The 18119-nt window shown below is 38.0% G+C and overlaps 1 protein-coding gene across 1 annotated transcript in view; it reads left to right on the forward strand.

Annotated features, from left to right (window-relative positions):
• LOC140240349 (uncharacterized) overlaps positions 1–14760 on the forward strand; it is a 149252-nt gene extending 134492 nt beyond the window's left edge. Inside the window, exon 2 of the mRNA XM_072320114.1 lies at positions 14664–14760. Coding sequence (XP_072176215.1) covers positions 14664–14678 — 15 coding nt within the window. The 3' untranslated portion in view covers positions 14679–14760. The remainder of the gene's footprint in view (positions 1–14663) is intronic.
• Positions 14761–18119: the final 3359 nt, after the last annotated feature.

Genomic DNA, 18119 nt, shown 5'->3' on the forward strand with positions numbered 1-18119 from the left:
TTTTCCTCCCGATGCCTGTGTGTCAGATTTATTGCCTTTTCTGGCAGAGAGCTAACACGTAAAACACATGAATCTGTAGATAGTGTCATTGTCTTTTCCAATGGATACTGTGAGTCAAGCGAAATCATCCCTCACTTTCAGCTCATGAGCTGCTTTTGAAGTTATAAATAAAGAGAAGAAAATTCAATACATGGAGTGAATTGATAGACGTTTATTTGGCTATTTTCTAGAATTTGAGTCATACCAAAAATCTGCCATACTCGTGTGATGAAATTAATCGCAGGTTGTTTTGTTGCTCATTGTGGGTGATGGACTGTGGTTGATCTGCAGGTGGATCTGTCTTTGATAGCTTGCTCCAAAACTGTTCCTTTTGCTGCCATTTATTATTCAACCAATTGATCACAGATACCAGATGTATCATCAGTGATGTTTATTAAATCCATTTGTTGTATACACTATCTCAAGTCTCAGGCACAGAAAGGACTAGAATCATGATATGTGGAAAGCAATGGGCTAATTGAATGCAGAGTGTGTTTCTTTTATCCTAATCCTCAAATCAGGGGCATTTATCACTTCTTTTTGGCAATGAGGTCATCTCTTTCAGGTGTTTGGTGTGAGTGGAAAGGCAGAGTTTCTTGGATGGCAAAACCAGGTGGGAAGGGGAGAAATTGGATCACTCCCCATTTGCCGAATGCATCACGATCTAATAAATCTGGTTTATTTAGCAAAAGAGAGGCGTTGTGATCCTGAGAAAGAGTAAATGCGTTGCGTTATTGCCCATAAATCAAATACAGGTTGAAAAGTGCTTCTGCCCTTCTTGATGCATGCCTCTTTCATTCCTCTCCTGTGTGGCTTATATTTCTAAAAAAATGGTCCTTTGTTAACTCTCTTGATGCTAGAAATCATAGCTTGTGGTTAGTCTTCTCGGTGATATATCTTCCTTCTTTATATCTTAAAAGATGGAGATTCTGTTGAAGGTCCAGTTTGCCTGGTGGGCCATGGTACTTCGAGGACTGTTTTGGCTATTGAAATTGGCATGCCGGCATCCTTCTATACCGCCCTCGCCCATCTCGGCTCTCGCTTTCATGCAGCCGAAGCTTACATTTTCCTCACGTTCGCTTGTCCAGGGAGAGGGGCGTGTTTGGTCATGAGCGCGGACGGCTTTGTGCAAATACGCGTTCGGAGCGAGGGGGGGACTCACGCCGGTTGTTCACGTCGCTGGAGCCCACCGGGGAGCTCAATCCATCTAAGGGGGTGCATTGGTGGTCCAATACAAATATGCACCTATTATCACTCTTACGGCAAAAGGGAAGGAGGGGAAAAAGAAGCTGCCACGCACTTTGCAAAGTGTGATCGCGATGCCAAAAGCACATGGACAGATTTTTTTTCTATCACTCTTTAAAGGAATCTTTGAGAGCAAAAACTGAAACAAAAACAGTGACAAATGTTTGAGATGTGTAGACGAGTCAGAAGAAAGGGATACAGACCAGGAGATTCCCGCTATGTTGAAAAAGGGAGATATGTACACCTGAAGAGGCTCTGAGTAGTAGGAATAGAGTCAGAAGGGTGTAAAATGCATTTGACGTTTGTCTTAGAAAAAAACATGTACTTGTTCTTTTTCTGTTAAGATCTCTAAAAAGGAAGAGATAGGTGTGTTTGAGTATCTCTTTTCGGTAGCTGTAAAAAGTTTTGGCCTCTTTGTGCATGAACTAGATTGTATGCCAGAAAACTTTTTGGGAGTGCTGTCGATTTTGATGATGTGGATGTGTGGGGCATGCAATTCATGAGGAATTCAAATCCTTCCCATTAGATAAGAAAATGAAATTAACTTCCACCCAGCTTGAACCTCACTAAATCTGGGCATTAAGCAGGATTTAAACTGTCTAAACAAGCAAGACAACAACTTGACATTAGATGCCATTTTCCATGTCAAACTTGTATGTGTGTCCATCCATCTATATCTATGTTGTAAAAACAAGAGACTGTTCAAATAGTCATAACATTTGAAGTTGTACTTTTCTGCACTTAACCCGTTGAGGACAAGTCCCAAGTATAGCTCGGGCGGGTGTCTATGAGATATGTGTGTTGTAGCAAAATCAGTCTGTCCTCAATGGGTTAAATGCATCAAGAAGAATCAATTCACTTTGAAACTCTGCGAAAACATCATAAATAGCAATCTAGATGAGCAGCAAAGTCAGTCTATGACAAGGAACTGTAAAAGTAGATATTTTCATGTGAGTATTTTTTTTTTGCACTTGGCAGAGTAAGATGAATTTCACATGTTTTTAATTCTTTGGAATCAGGACATTGACTACTGGAACAGATGGCTTGCAAAAAAATTTTCATGTGCTTTTATTTTCCAAGTAGCTTCTGGTTCTGCAAAATGCGCAAAATTTCCACACTGCGAAAATTTTCACTTTTACAGTATTACTTGACACGGTTATGCAGCATTTCATGTGAATATTTGATATTCGCATGATGTCGGACTTAATATTGCAGTCGTGTCAGTAAGTTCATAATTACTTGGATGACTTGATTATGGTTTGCCATGACTATTGAAGGTGTAAATTATGCAACCGCTTACATTCCATTGTAGAAATGATGACGCAATTGCGTGGGAGTCTCATTCCCTAGGTGATCTAAATGATGAACAGCTCTCATTATTTAACATTAGATGTCTTTGTATCACACAGGTAATGTCTTATGATGTTAGTTACGAAATGGGGATTACAGAGATGACTGAGTCATTAATATATTCTCACCTGCTACTCTATTGTACCGTAGATGGTTACAAGTCATTATGAAAGTTGTGGGATCATTTGACGTAGAACATCTACCTTCCCCCCCCCCCCATGGCTCCTTGTTATCGTCTATTTATATCTCTTCTGATTAGCACCTGTACATCAATCATTAGTGAGGGGATGATGTTGCAATGATGCTATGTCATGTTGTCATCTTCATCATCAAGTCATTGATTATGCTTCATCCTCCTGCTTGAAACGTCCCTTGACAACATCTCCATGGTTACTCTGATGGTGATGCTGTGATGCTACGGAAAAAGATGATTGTTGCTGACGATGACCCAATATATGGCAGTTAGTGAAAGAAATTTTCTCATATAATCACATTATTGAAAATCATACAACTCTTGGTAATCTTAGTGAAATGCAGTATTCTGGAACGGAATAAATAGTTCTTTTGTGCTCACACCACATTATCATCTTGTGCCATCTCTGTTACCATGGCGACAGCTCTTTGATGATGCTGTCAGGGTAGACAACTGACATAACCTATCTGGAATGATCATTGGCTTCATTGCCTCCACCCATCCTTCATGGTCCTCCCTACCTCCCAAAACACCTCATCCTCATCCTGAGGCTTCATCAGCATCCCTCCTTGGTATCCTCCTTGCATCTTGTTCTTTCTCTCCTCCAGTATCTCTCTCTCTCTTTCTTTCTTTCTTTCTTCATTTCTTCATTTCTCCATCTCGTGTGCCTCTCATTCGTCTGCGAGACAGATGCATGATAGCCACGGTGATCCGGCCTCATCAATTTCAACTCCTCAACAGCCGAGTGCACTTGATGATGTGGGGATCAATGAGTGCCCGCAGGGCTGTGAATGGTAGATAGGGGGGCACCATGTAATCCACCATAGCTGTTTAAGCCAGACCCCCTCATTCGAATTTCCCCTCACATGGCTTTACAAGGCTTACTTTGAGAACCGCACTGATACGCGTCCGTGTGGATTTCAACTCTTGGCATTTGTGGCAACGTATTTTTTGACTTGTCTATCTACGCTGCTGAAGTGTGCTGTATTCCGGGTATTCCTACATGAAAGCTTGTCATTTAAGAAAGCTGTCACAATTTCTAATTCACAGAACGCCAACTCATTCTCCATGTTTCAGCAGAGGCTTAGGGCACATATCTCCCTTTTATGATGTCAAGGGAAGATTTGATGAAGATTACATTCATATCATGATTAGAGAGGTTGTAAGTGGCAACTTGATGCATAACAAGATGAATGATGACAAAATGAAACTTGCATATCATATGAAAAATATGTATATCAACCTCTGTTGATACTTTCATTCATATAATGTAAAGGCTTCCATGGTATATATTTTTTCAAGACAAAGATACAGAATCTTTCATGGACATTCATCAAACTTCCTCTTTTATATCTATGAGTCCAACTGACCTTGCTTTGAACAAGTTGCAAAATGACAAAATATATGATTTCAGAAAGGTGTCTGTGTCTTTGAAATATATAACAGGATGATATCAACAAAATAATACAAACCTATGTATCCTTCACAAAATTCATAGGTGATTATAGGTAGTTACATTTTTTTTTTCAGGAGTCATCATAGTGCATGTTTTAGAATTAATATTGTGAAATGTGAATAGTTCTTCTATGTACTTTATAGACCAATTCACTAAAATTATACAAGAGATTGAGTAAAAAGAAGTTTTAGGAAGGAAAAAATCAAATGAGAAAGTAATGTCAGATTACAGGCAATTTTGCTGTACTGTGAGTGATCTTTTTAAGATTACTTTGTCTTTGGATTGGTTGTATTTTGTTGTGCTCCTCTGGTGCTAATGGGCTCCAGCCTTTTACCACAGTCTCCTGTCACCCAGCCCCCTTTTAGCCCTTTTCCTGAATCGGTATCTCCATCTCCATTTCCAAGGCATCATTCTCTTGCCTAACCTTCCTGTCATCCGCAGCTATCTCAGAGCTGGAGTAGGGTATTCAGGCACAAATGTTGTAACTTGTCCCACAACTCTCACTGAGCATCAGCACTGTTGCAAGAATTCTGCACTAGAGCCCACCTCAGGTTTACTGACATGGTTGTGAAAGAGGGTAAGGCTTACCTATAACCGGGCTGGAGCTATTTTAGGTGGACTGGCATAGTCTGTTGGTGCAGACTTCAAATATCCCTTGTCATTCCAGCAGACATACATTTCATCTTTCCAAATGAGACATAGAGAAAGGGGATGAAATGGTACACATGTAGGTGCAGAAAGCAGCTTGATACATGTGTATGTGGCAATATATAGTCAAATTTATCCAGACAATGCATCCATACTGGTGGTTTTGTCAGTTTTGTCATATTTTTTCTGTTTCCATGTTTATATCTCAGTTAATTCATTCACAGGACAGAAATGACACCATACTTGAAATACTTGAAATTCCTGTCTTTAAGAATATATGCATAGAAACACACTTTTGGGCTTTCTCTTACAACATGAATATTTGGTGTCTTGTCATATTCTTCAACTGAGTTGAAAAAAAAAGCCCCTCTATATTCAGTTATTGAATATGATGACAGAGATGCATCCACAGAGCAGCCCAAGTTCCTCCTATATGTGAGGAACCCAGGCCAGGGCGGAATTGCATCAGCTCTTTGTGAAGTACAAAGGCATTACAGGCGAAATGCGACAGAAAATGAGGTAAAAAGGGCTCATGAGGGTTCATTCTCCAAGTCTAGCTTCCTTCATTGGAAAAGAGAATATGTGGGTAGGATGGTGGAAGGGAGGTGCAAAGTCACATGAGGATGTTTCTCCAAGGTACATATCGGAATTTCCCCCTCCCCCTTTTTGAGGTAATGATAGTAGAAGTTCAAATGCACTTTGCCATCATCATCTTATTCGTAATGATGCGGCCGGCCGGGGCTCGTCGCCATTGACAACAGATTGATGGGGAGCAACAGTTCAATTTCTCATTTACCCCGCCTCCAGACATGAAAGCCGAGATGCTAGCGGGATGCAGGAGAGGGAGATGGATACTATGGTTCTGAAGATGCCGTTCAGTATTCTTGTATTTCTGCTTGGTTTGCTGTCTACATGCATTCCCACACTGTGTCATTTTCCTTTCGTGCACTGCCACAGTACAGAGTTTGGAACCTTTCACAGCTGGGCTGAGAAATGACATATTCTGATCAGTCAGTGTTGGCCTTAATGGACTAAAATGGTTTTATTATACATAAAAAGAATTGTGCTCATAAAAAAACAAACAATCTTGTGATCACATAATAGAACAGTTATTGTTGCAACTTGATAATGGTCCATCACTTGTTCTCTTCTGGATCCAGGATGTTTAAGATTGCTTTCTGAAATTTCATCTCTTTTTATTGAATATTTATCACTTATTTGGGGAAATACAATGTAGCATTGAAAACATAGATTGCTTATATGTCACCCTGTGTTGCAAAATGTTGTCATTGCTTTGCTATAAATCCTTGGAATCCACTTCCTAGTCTCAAACCTCCAAAACAACCTTTATATCTGACTTTTGATATAAACAAGCAGTCCAACGATAGTTAAATGATATTGTTGTTATGCTTTTGCAAATGATAGCATAGAGCTTACAACATGTTGTAGTATGCTTGCAGTATGGATGTTTAAATGATTATGTTAATTTTAAGAAGGATGGACATGTACCAGCTTGAAAAAGCATCTAAAATGCATTTTAGGTCATATTTGTTAAGAAAAATCTTTCTGCTTCATATCTGCAGTATGATTTTTGCCTTCTCACTCTCCTGCTTCTCTCTCTCTCTCTCTCTCTCTCTCTCTCTATATATATATATATATATATATATATAGTAATATATATATATATATATATATATATATATATATATATATATATATAAAGTAATTGATGAACAGATATAGAACCAATACTTGACCATTCGTGAAACATCTGTAGTTTTACCACTTTTACATGTTTTGCCGATTTTGAGCCACCATTACAACCAACCCCCAACCCACTCTTCTTAGGTCTTAGGGGGCCTTTATGTTGGTAAGAATCTCTTCGTTGAGAGCACTTTAAGTGTGTTAGGCAAAACATCACTTGAGTCATTGGTGGGTGGGAGAGTGATGCTGTGCATTGTTGTGTGTTTTTGGACTGCAGCAGCTAATCTGGAATCGGTTTGGGTTTTATCTTCTGCACCCTAATTCAAAAGTTATCCTTTCTCATTACCGAGAGAGCCATATTGTCTGAGGAGGAAAATTGACAATACCACAGCAAGTGTAGTATGAGGGAAAACAAGACATGTAACAAAAACAAGAAGAAGCATCTACTCCAAAATCCATATCCTGTATAATGGAGATGAAAAAGACAGGCAATAAAATCCATGTATGTAAATGTCATTTTTGTTTAAAATTGTAAACTGAAATGTAAATAGCATAGAGAAATAAATATTTTGCCAGAATTTGGTACTTAAAGGAAGTCTGGTATGAAGCGGCTTAAGGACACATCGTCCGCAGGGAATGGGTGGCTTTAGTGGAGGGGTCAGTGATGGAGGATAGCTTTGGTGATTCTCTGTCCACAAACCTTTTATATCTCTTTCTATTTCAAGACAGGGAAAACAAAAACAAAAGTCAAGTATGGGATTAGGAGAGTTCCCTTGTCTGGCAGGCAGGCACAGGTTATAGCATGGAGACAAATATATGTGGACTGTCGTAAATGGTCACAATAATCGTCTTCGAGAATGAGACAGATCATTTGTGGGAAAATTGACGTAGATATGAGGTATTCTCTACTGCTGTCTGTCATCCATGCTTCCAAGGCCATAATGCTGATTGGGAGCTGTCGAGACTCATTTGAATTCTGTGCAATCACTGCAACATTTTTTGTCTGTTTCAGGCACAAGACAATTGTACTCTCTTATATTTTCATCTCGCATGACTCTCCACAACACTCTAAAAATATCTTTGGCTTGTATTTCTCACGTTTTGTGTTTAAATGGCAGTAAGGCATGAGGATTGTATGGAAACCACTGTCCAGTGCTCGGTAAAATGAGTTGCTGGATGCAATAACCATCCGTTCACACCCCTTGCAAAGCTCAAATGAAGTACTTAGTGTCCAGTTCATCTTCTGCATAATTATCTTGCCCCTTTTCTCAAGCATGGAGATACTCTTGGTTTTAAAGGTATATCAGATTTTTGTCATATTTGTTCAGTCTTTCACGGTCTCTTTGAACAGGACATAAAAATGGAAAAAACTGCCTGCAAGTTGTATTTCTTGTCATTGATGGATTTGAACAATTTTCTCCACGGATGAAAGGTTGTCATGGGGTTATTCATTTCATCAGTGGGGAAAATGCAGACACAATCCACGCATGCCAATTGTAAGTCATCTTTTGCCAGGGTAGTGTTCTGAATCTAGAGATTCATACTCGGTGCACCCTTGGGAAAAGGTGATTTTAACTGTGGATGTAGCATTTTGCATCAAAAGCAATCCCCACCTACGGGGTTGAGGTATGGAATTGTGATAAGAAAACTTAAAGGAAAAGTGTTCTAGTGATTTTCACAATAAGATAATGAGATTCCTGTCCATTATTATGCCTATTATTCATTTTAGCAAGAATTCATCTCTCTTCGTTGATCTTCAAATGCACTGGCAGCACATAGGTGCTCTAAAGTGACAGAATAATCAACATTGTGAACATTTTTTTTTTTTTTTTAGTGTGTGGCCTCTTTTTGTGAAAGCAAAGACAGGAAAAGAGATCGAAGGAATGCATAAGGTAGCGTGATGAGAGAGTATGAGAGACAGGGATAATAGAGAAAGTGTTTGTGAGAGAGAGAGTGATATACATATATATATATATAGAGAGAGAGAGAGAGAGTTTGAGAAAGGGAATCTGTCATTCATGCTGAAAACAAAGTCAGCACTCCCAAGTGGCTGTAACAATAGAAACAGTGATCGCAAAGAGTGAGAGAGGGAGAGAGTGAGAAAGTAGGTCAGGTTTAGAGGATCAGTCCCAAAGTCTTACCCTTTGGTACAGTAGCACTGTGATTGGGTTACAACTAGATTTCATTTTTGACAAAGTGTGCCACTGATGCTGGTACCTCTGACAGATGCAGCACTTGTAGACATATGTCTGTATGTATCTCCCTCCCCTTTAATATTCCATGTGATACCTTTAAATATAGTTTACTTGTATGAGATATTGTCGGCGGTCATCCGAACCATCGTATATCCCGATTTTGGGTGAAATTTTTGATTTTGAGATTTTTAGTCCTTTCGATAAGGGGACATTCCATTAAACGTATTGTGAAATTTTCAGTTTGTAATTTGGTATAATTATTGTGTAATTATGTACAAATGACGTACAGATCTGAGTGGGTCAGTCAGAATTGTGTGCGTAAGGTAACTAAGGAATGCTTAACCCATGAGGCAAGGCCGAGTGGGTTTAGGCTAAATTCCATAATTATAATGCCGCATGCACACTATATTCCGACCGGCACACGAAAAGACATGTGCGTCATCTGTGTTATAGAGTGGGACCAATTTTCTTGCCAAAAATCCATTTTTTGATCATGTTACCCAATGACAAATTTACTGGGTGCATTCCCTTTTGGCTTGCCATAGACGAAAGCCTGAAAATCATGCATCCAGTATTTCAAAACCATGCATCCAATAATTCCTGGATGCATGATTTTTCAGCCAATAGGCATCTCATACTGAGTGCACGAACGCTTGCTCAGTGTGCGTACTCTTGCTATTAGTGCATGATAACATGTTTACCACTGAGAGGCAGCGTGTGGCAAGTAGAAAATTAACACAAAATTCTCGACCAATAAGATCACAGGATTTTTGCTACCCATTGTATAATCACAAAAAGCAAAGAAAGCAAAAATTGCATATACGACGGTTAGGATGACCGCCGATGTTATAAGCATAACAAATTTATGGAGGTTTTTTGTTGTTTTCTTTACGATCTGGTCTTGTCTAAAAAAATTTCTTTAGGGGTTGAGTTTGCAATCAAGAACCACAGAGAACATCATGAATATACCAGCATTACTAATAGCTGTGGATTGTGTAAGCTCTGCCTGTATATATTGCAAGCTCGTATCAGGACTGAATGCTTTGAATTGGGACTCATGCTTTATATGCAACTTCCAAAATTTGTGAAAATAAAACAAAATTATAATGACATTAACAGTAGTAGTGAGATCATTATCCCCCCTTATCCCTCCTCCCCCTTTGCCCCCCTTCCTCCCCCCCCCCATTTTTCCAGTCGGATACATTAACCCATAGACACACTTTCCCTGGAGTAAAATTGGGCTTCACATGGATGAAAATGATCCCTTTGCTGTGTACGTGGGCCGTCACTCTGCCGTAGTATGGATGACGCAATGCAAGAACTGCATCAAAGAAAAAGTACAACACTAAATCAATGTGAAGTTCTCTCATGCGTACCTAGATAGCTAGAGCTCCTTTGAGCTTTAACTAGATCATGCATGTGGGAGTTTGGGCCAAATTTGAGGTAATGATGCAGCGATCGATAATACTGTGTTAGAATCATGTGTATATTACAGTCGGAAATATAGAAGAATGTTGGATGAGAGAAGCAAAATGTTTTATATTTCACCGCTCTCTTCTCTCATTTTCTGCTGAAAAGAGAATGTATTTGCAGACAACTTCATGATTCTGTTGAGTTTTTTTTTTCTGATTGACAACACCAACAAAAATTGGGTCTTTCAAAACCGATATTTATATCAGGTTAGCAGTGATGTAGAAAAAATAGGAGTAGGAAAATCAATAAAAAATAAGGACAGATGACATCTTTTTTTTCATTCCTGACAGGAGAGTTAGAACATGCTCTGTAATCAATATCCAATCAGCCTTATCAGAAGTATGAAATTGAAAACAGAAATCAGGTTATGAGGAAGAGACATTGTGCATGTATTTTGACAAACCTAAATTATTTTTCTAGGGCAAAAGTAAAATAAAATGAAAGCACATGTCAAAAAAATGAAGACTTTAAGTTTGAATTTTGTGACACCAACTATCCGAAAATGCCTGGCATGATGATATTATCAAATATTGTAGGAAAAGATATTTGCCATTGCTGTGATGTCAGTATTCATATCATCACCTCATCATCATTATACCATCTTTATTTTAATTATCACCTTCTTTATTTGTTCATCCAATCATATTTGGAGTGTGAATAAAAAAAAAGTTGGTGAATGAGGAAAAGTCACAAAGCAAAAGGACGTACGCTTCAATGCTGTACTGCTACAGATTTCTTGACTATAGTAGAAATAGAGGTAAAAATAAATGCTGAGGTACAGCTGCATCCGGTTCCCCTCCGGTACGTGCCGTGCCAGCACAATAATTGAAAACTTCTCAGCCTCTAATGAATGAATCTGATAACCTGTTTAGTTGTCAAAGTGTAAGCTTTGAGTCTTGCACCATGCAAAAGGTGTTAATGGATGTAATTAGGTTAGCCACGAAAAGCCCCTGGTGAGCTTCAATTCCAGGCCTGTGAGAGAAATAATACTTGTAGAAACTTAGAGGAATCACAAAACATCACTGGAAACGGACATTCACATCCATCTCTGTAAGTGTATAATTGATAAATGGGGTTGTTGAGTGTAAAGATGTAAACGATATTGAGCATTAAGGGCTATATCAGTTAAAGATATTTAGTAAAAGAAACGGTTTTCTTTTAGTCTGCTATACTATTATATTATCTTTGCTTTCAGTGTTTCCATGATCCTAAAAAAAAAGAAGAAAAAGAGAACTTTATTCCTGTCGTATGATTAGCTCATGAAAATTAATATGCATATCTAACTTATGAAATGCCTGTTCATATCTATACCAATGACAAAATCAAAGAATACAACTGATGATCCTGAGATGTATTATATTTTCAGGAGAGTGTGTTATCTTTTTCTCTGAACTCATTACCATACCAAACTTTCATAAATGCCAATTCCTCTCACATACGTCATTGCACAACACCAAATGGAAATAACACAATAAAACTGATTTTCCAAGGCTTAAAATATCTCATGTCAATTTAAAACAACTGTTATCTATTTATGCCAAAACCTTTATACTTTTGAGCAGTATTTTTCATTGGGCTTATTGGAAGATAACCTGCCATATTTTCCACTTTTTCTGTGTTTGATTTCATTGTTGAAAATCATATTTTTATTGATTTATTTCCCTGTTTGGGGGATTCAAATTGAATTTGTGCATCCACTCCACACAATTTGAAATGACATGCAATATATCTAATGGCATAAGCAAAACTTGATCCGCATTAGATATGAACACAGACCCATGGGAGCTTTCAATAGATCGCTGCTTTCCCGTTCCAGCTCACGTGGTAGCTCTTATTGCATCATAACTGTACAAATTTGATATTTTTGAGTGTGTATGTGTGTAAACATGTTTGAAAATGTGAAGAAATGTTTCAAGGATGTATGCCTATCAAGAATTAGCAATAAGTAGTATAGTTTTATACGTCACCACTCAGAGTTTTGTGCTGTTTTTTGCATATTTGAGAACTGCAATCTAGAAATGAATACAAACAGTGAACCAGGAAAATGTGCAAATGTTACATTTTGAGTAAGACATTTGACTTTTGATAAGTTACAAATCCACTTTGTTCAATTACATTTCAGTTAATGAAAAAGCTCATGAATTGAAAAGTAGTCACATTACATTTTAAGCTTGATAATCATAGGCCTATCAAATATGTACCCTATTTTTTGAATTAAAATGCCTTGATAAATGTAAACATAATTTATGAAGCTTCATTTATAACCACTGAAAGTTGTGATTTATTCATTAGCTGAGGTCTATCAAATTTGAACCATATTTGAACTAATGCCATGTTACCAATATACATAAACACAATGTAAGATGTTCCATTTACATCCATTGAAAGTTGCGAGGTTTATTTATCGATTGAGGAATTTAAAAATATTAAGTGTACGATGCAAAATCATTTGTGAATTTCTTGTGAATAACAAATGGGTTAAAAAGTCTGCATCTATTTCAAAATGGCATCCATTCCATTCCTTTAAATGTGGATTTACTTTTTCTTTACAAAATGATGAAAAAAAAGAGTTATTTCCCAAAGTGCGTGAATGGCCAACGGCTACACAATATCTCTGGTGCTTTTTACATCATTGAAGTCATTAAAGAATTTGTGCTGTTTTATAAGTAGGATGATATCAAGAACAGATTCCCATTTCCATTCTCTTGTTGCTGTTTTTTTTTTTTTTTTTTTTTTTTGGGGGGGGGGTTGGCATTATTCCACACTATTTGATACAGGTGCAAGCCATGATATTGTAGATGTGGTTTTGTTCAGATTGCTAGCGTGCGGCCTAGGGCATCATCACCCCTCTTCCTCCCAGGGCAGGCGGCTGGCGCTTTAGCAACAGTTGCTTCGCCGGATGTATCGAGGGAAGCGAACGTTCCAGGAATAGCCTGACTTGTAGAATGACAGAAATCCTGTCTTTTAGCAGATGAGAACAAATCACGTACGTGCATTGAGCAAGTATATGAGAGTCCATTAAGAGGGCTGCTGGTAATTCAGACGCTAAGTGGAATCGGCACAGTGCAGCATTTAGCATCGCCAACGGCGCTGCGGAGCGGAGAGGGAAGGGTATAGCTTTTAAAATGGCGTGTCCAATTGATACAAATAGGCCCGCATCAGAAATGGTTCAGAATGGATCCGAACGGTGTGACAGAAGACGGAAACTTGCTCAATTGGGGCAGGGGGAGTTTTGGCGATGTCGGCCCGGCTCGCAGAAATTTGATGTGTCAGAATGTCCAATTCGCTCCCATCATTTCCTTAAGTACTCCTCTGTTTGAAGAAAAGGAACGATGGTGTCCAGTCTGAACAAGATACAACAAAAGAGGGAAAGATTTGGACACTGGAAAAAGAAAAGAAAGAAGTGATGGAAGTAAAGAGGAAGGAAGGATTGTTGAAGGGGATATTGCAATATAGAAAAGAGAATGTTGCAATCTTTCTATGTATGTGTGTATAATATGTAGATATACTATACAGGAAACAGGATAGGAGGTAACAATAGGAGAAATATGATGAGGAATAGAAAAAATTGGAGTGTAGAAAAGATGGGAAGACGGGAAGACTAGAACTTCAGCAGAATAGAGACTTACTGCGAGCGAGACAGGATATGAGGCAAAGAGGGAAAAAGTTGTGGAAAGAAAAAGAATATGAAACAGAGGAAAGGCAGAGTTGAGTACCTGGTAATATTTGTGTGTGTGTGTGTGTGTGTGTGTGTGTGTGTGTGTGTGTTGCAAGTGTTTTGAAATGCTGTTAATGATTAGAAGGCATGTTTAGAGAATGTATTTCTACATTTGATATGGAAGCTGTGTCGGCAAAGTGAACGACCGCATGAGCTTAGAAATGACTTCAAAGTAGGTTCACTTATCTCTAGAGGGACCTTGAGAATGTGTGACCTTCATGCATGGTTACCAGCCCTTGCAACAGGTTTAGGCCTGTACTTAACCTGCCACTTATAGAAGAAGGTCTGGCATGAATTAATTAAGAGGAAAATTATAATACCGTTGATGTAGTGGGTTTATGCAAATGCTGAAGCAATTCTTTGTTTCACACAGGGAAAACTGAAGAACGATTCATTCATGGAGTGAAATATGTAGATGAATATTGAATTGATAAAATATCTTACTCATCATCTAACTGATGTTACTGATGATGGACTTATTCAAAATGTTTTAAAAATAGTGCTTTATCCCTTTTTTTTTGCAATTGAACACTTTGAATGCAGTTGATGACTTATAACTGTAAAAAAAACTTACCATCTTTTTCTTCTCTTCTCTCTTCTTTTCATGTCATCTTCCGTGGTTCTGCTACTTGCGCTGAGCAGGTGAGTGAATACTAATTACCTTTTTGTATGTTCATGTCAAAGAGAGTTTCAAATAAACATTCATGTCAGGTGAACACTTAGATTTGCCCCCACCCCCCCAAAAAAAAAAAATAGATAAGATTGAAAAAAAAAAATCAAATGAACCTGTCTCGTTCTTTAAAAAAAAAAAATCATAATTTTTCCATCATTATTTTGGCACTCATGAATTTTACTGCATATCAGATATTGGAGATTATATAGGATTGAACTTATTAAAATCATTATGGCTGCACAAAAGCAGAAAAAGTACAAATGTTTAAACATTTGAGGGAGAATTTTTAGCTTTGATATTTTGAAAGGTGTTGCCAATCTAATGATTGAAATAAATCTATCAATTCTTGAGCTTTTGATCATTTTGCAAACATAACATGCAGTTGTATTTGGCACAAACCGGACTCTTACAAAAGGGGGCTTTTTTCTACTAATGAAGCACTATTACTGATTTTTAGTAAAAATCATAATACACAGACTGTGCCAAACTGTATGAAGGTGGATTATGGGACTTAATGGGTTAACCCATGTTTCAAAGAATGACATTGCAAACAAGAAGGAGATTTGCGCTTCAATTCCAAATTTGACGGTGAGTGCCCTCACCTAGTTCTGAAGCCTGGCAAAAAACCTGTTGGGGAACCAGCGTGGTTAACCGCACAGGACCACAGTTGTGAAGAGGTCTTGAGTGTGACTCCAGTATACTGGGGTGTTTTTGAATTGCCTACCATGCTTGGTCATTGTGTGCATGTGCTTGAAATTACCTCGAGGGAGTGACGGTGAGGTTTTAGAGTGTAAATGTTATGCATCGACAATTTACAGATAATATGGAGAGTGTTGCTCAATAGCAAACACAAGAGAAGTTTCCTAGTGTTTGCAGTTGTGTGGTATTTACATGGGATTCATTATGAATTCATTGCATTATTGTGCACTGGTATTTTTAGAACGTATGGATGTTTGTGATTTTGGACCAAGTGCCTACTTCTTCTGTCGAATGATGCAATAAAATGGGGTGAATGAGGGGTTATAGACTTATAGGCTGATATCTAAGCTGCGGATCTAGTCCAGGGCAGTACCACCTGCCTGAGCAAGCTCCTCAAGCCCGCCTGGGAACTTCCGCAGGTAGCAGTCTTCCACGATGGGATCATGGAAGACTGACCAAGTGCCACCAAGATGTTGCTACACTAGGATCATTCCAGCTCTGTGGAAAAGTTGAACTCGGCAAAAGGATTATAACATTGATGGCATTAGCACTCTTGTGGCTCATTATTAGTGATTTCATAACAATGTACTGGTTTTAGGAGAGCTTGAAACAAACAGCTACTCCCATCATGAAAAACACAGCCATAATGATGCCAAATGCCCTATTACTGTAGATAAAACTCTTAGATTTATTTTTTGAAACATAGTTTTTTGCCGTCATTCATGACAAAAGGTGAGACAAATATCACTGTTATTGCTCGATACAGCTATGAGAATTGCTGTTGTTTAATGTCACAAATAAAAGATGCTTCTAATATTGTAATATGGGTGTGATCCTTAGACAAACTTATGTCCACTGGAGTGTACTGAAATGACCATTAGACTGTTAACACCACCAGACTGTGACAGTGTACAACCCATAACTAAACCACAGCTATGACTTGAGAGATTACCAAGGATGAAAATTTTTCTTCAATATTAATTTGAGAATATAGTCCTTCCTTTGTGGAACGAGGGCTAAATCTTAGATCAGCAAATGGTGTTTAATATGTTGCTGGCAGTTTTATCTCAGAAGAATTATATGACTTTATTTCAGATGTCGATAGCTTTAGTCATGTTAATCTTTGTTGGTTCATTTTGATATTACCTCCAGGAGAAAGAAATATGATAAGAGATCGGTCAGTCAGTCAGAATGTGATAGAAATATAGTCATCAGCATAGATCTACAACAATTTGTGAAGTACACTCTGAAAAATACTATATCTGCCACATATTTTGCCATATGTTTATATTTGGAAATTTGTGGAAGTCAACTGTTCTTTGCAAAATTATTAAGAAAATGCACAACGATTTAATTCAATGTTCATTGATACCAAGCCTGAAAATTGCTAACTTTTTTGTTGAAAAAGGATTGCACACATTTAAAAAAAAAAAAATCCATTTCTGTATTTTGTGGCAGAAAATTCAACCATGCCAGAAATCCTACATGTATGACTATATAACATACAGTTTAAAATGATGTCTTCGACTGTAGTGTGTGGTACAGTGTATTTAAAAACTCATGTGATATTATGTGTAATAACATTTGAGTCCATAGAGAGTGTAGTGTTCACCTTCTGTTTATTTCCTGGCAAGTGAAACAGGTTCTCATTTAGACTCATGGAATAATTTTGGTACAACTTATTTCAAAGATGGTACCAGCTAACTTGGTATAAATTTGTATGAAAAAAATAAAGGCTCTCAAATTTCACTCCAATTGGAATAGCTCAGCAAGTCACTCCTTTTTTGTGCATTCTTCTTTGGTGATTTATCACTCTCAATATTGCAACACTTAATTGATATGCTATAATTGTTGCAGAGCTGTGAGTAAGACTGGAATGCAAGAATCTGTCCATATTTCATATCCTCAAGGAAAGCTTTTAGGGACCAAAATGTCCAGATCAGGATATCCCCTGAGGGACAATCCACACAAAGAGTGAGATCGGAGGTGAATATCCACCCAAGATTAAGCGGTGTACGCCGTTCCCCTCCCTGCTTGCAGTCGTAAATCACCGCCTTCCTAATTCATGTTTGGAGAACATAGGCGTGATATCACGTAGAAGAGAAATCTTCCACCTTTGACCCATTTAGGTTGTTCGTAACTGGGTCGCCATCAATAATTTGACAAAAGGCACAGTTGATCCACATTTTTTCATACCCGGGAAATCCTCTGGGAGAGCTCATTGTGCCATACGCTTCTTGAGGGAAAAGCGCAGAAGTGTGCGAGCACCTCTATGCAACCATCACTGGGCGAGGCAATCGCTCAACTGCCGTAATTATGCCATTTTCTTACTGAGAAAATTATTACCAGACATATTTTGAACATACATTTTGTTTTCCTTTGCACATATTAAGGAGCACACAGATACAAACATACTCCCCTCCCCGCAACATACTTATACACATACACTCTTCATATCATTATCAAGTGATATGCTCTTTTATGTAGACTATCCCATATTCTCTTCCCTTTTTGATTTTCTAGCTTGCATTAAAGTTTTCAGTATTTTTGATTTGCTTCAAGGCTGCCATCTTAGTCTACCTTTGCTTATCATGACAGTCTCCTTGTATATCTTTTCTGTTTGTCATATTATCACAGTTGCGTTTTTAAGAACAAATGCAGAAATAAAGCACTGAAACACACCAGTTTGATTTAGTCTGACAGAAAGTCTGACACTTGGTCACTGA

The sequence above is a fragment of the Diadema setosum genome, chromosome 17, assembly GCF_964275005.1.
Source record: "Diadema setosum chromosome 17, eeDiaSeto1, whole genome shotgun sequence".
In the NCBI taxonomy this organism is placed as follows: Eukaryota; Metazoa; Echinodermata; class Echinoidea; order Diadematoida; family Diadematidae; genus Diadema; species Diadema setosum.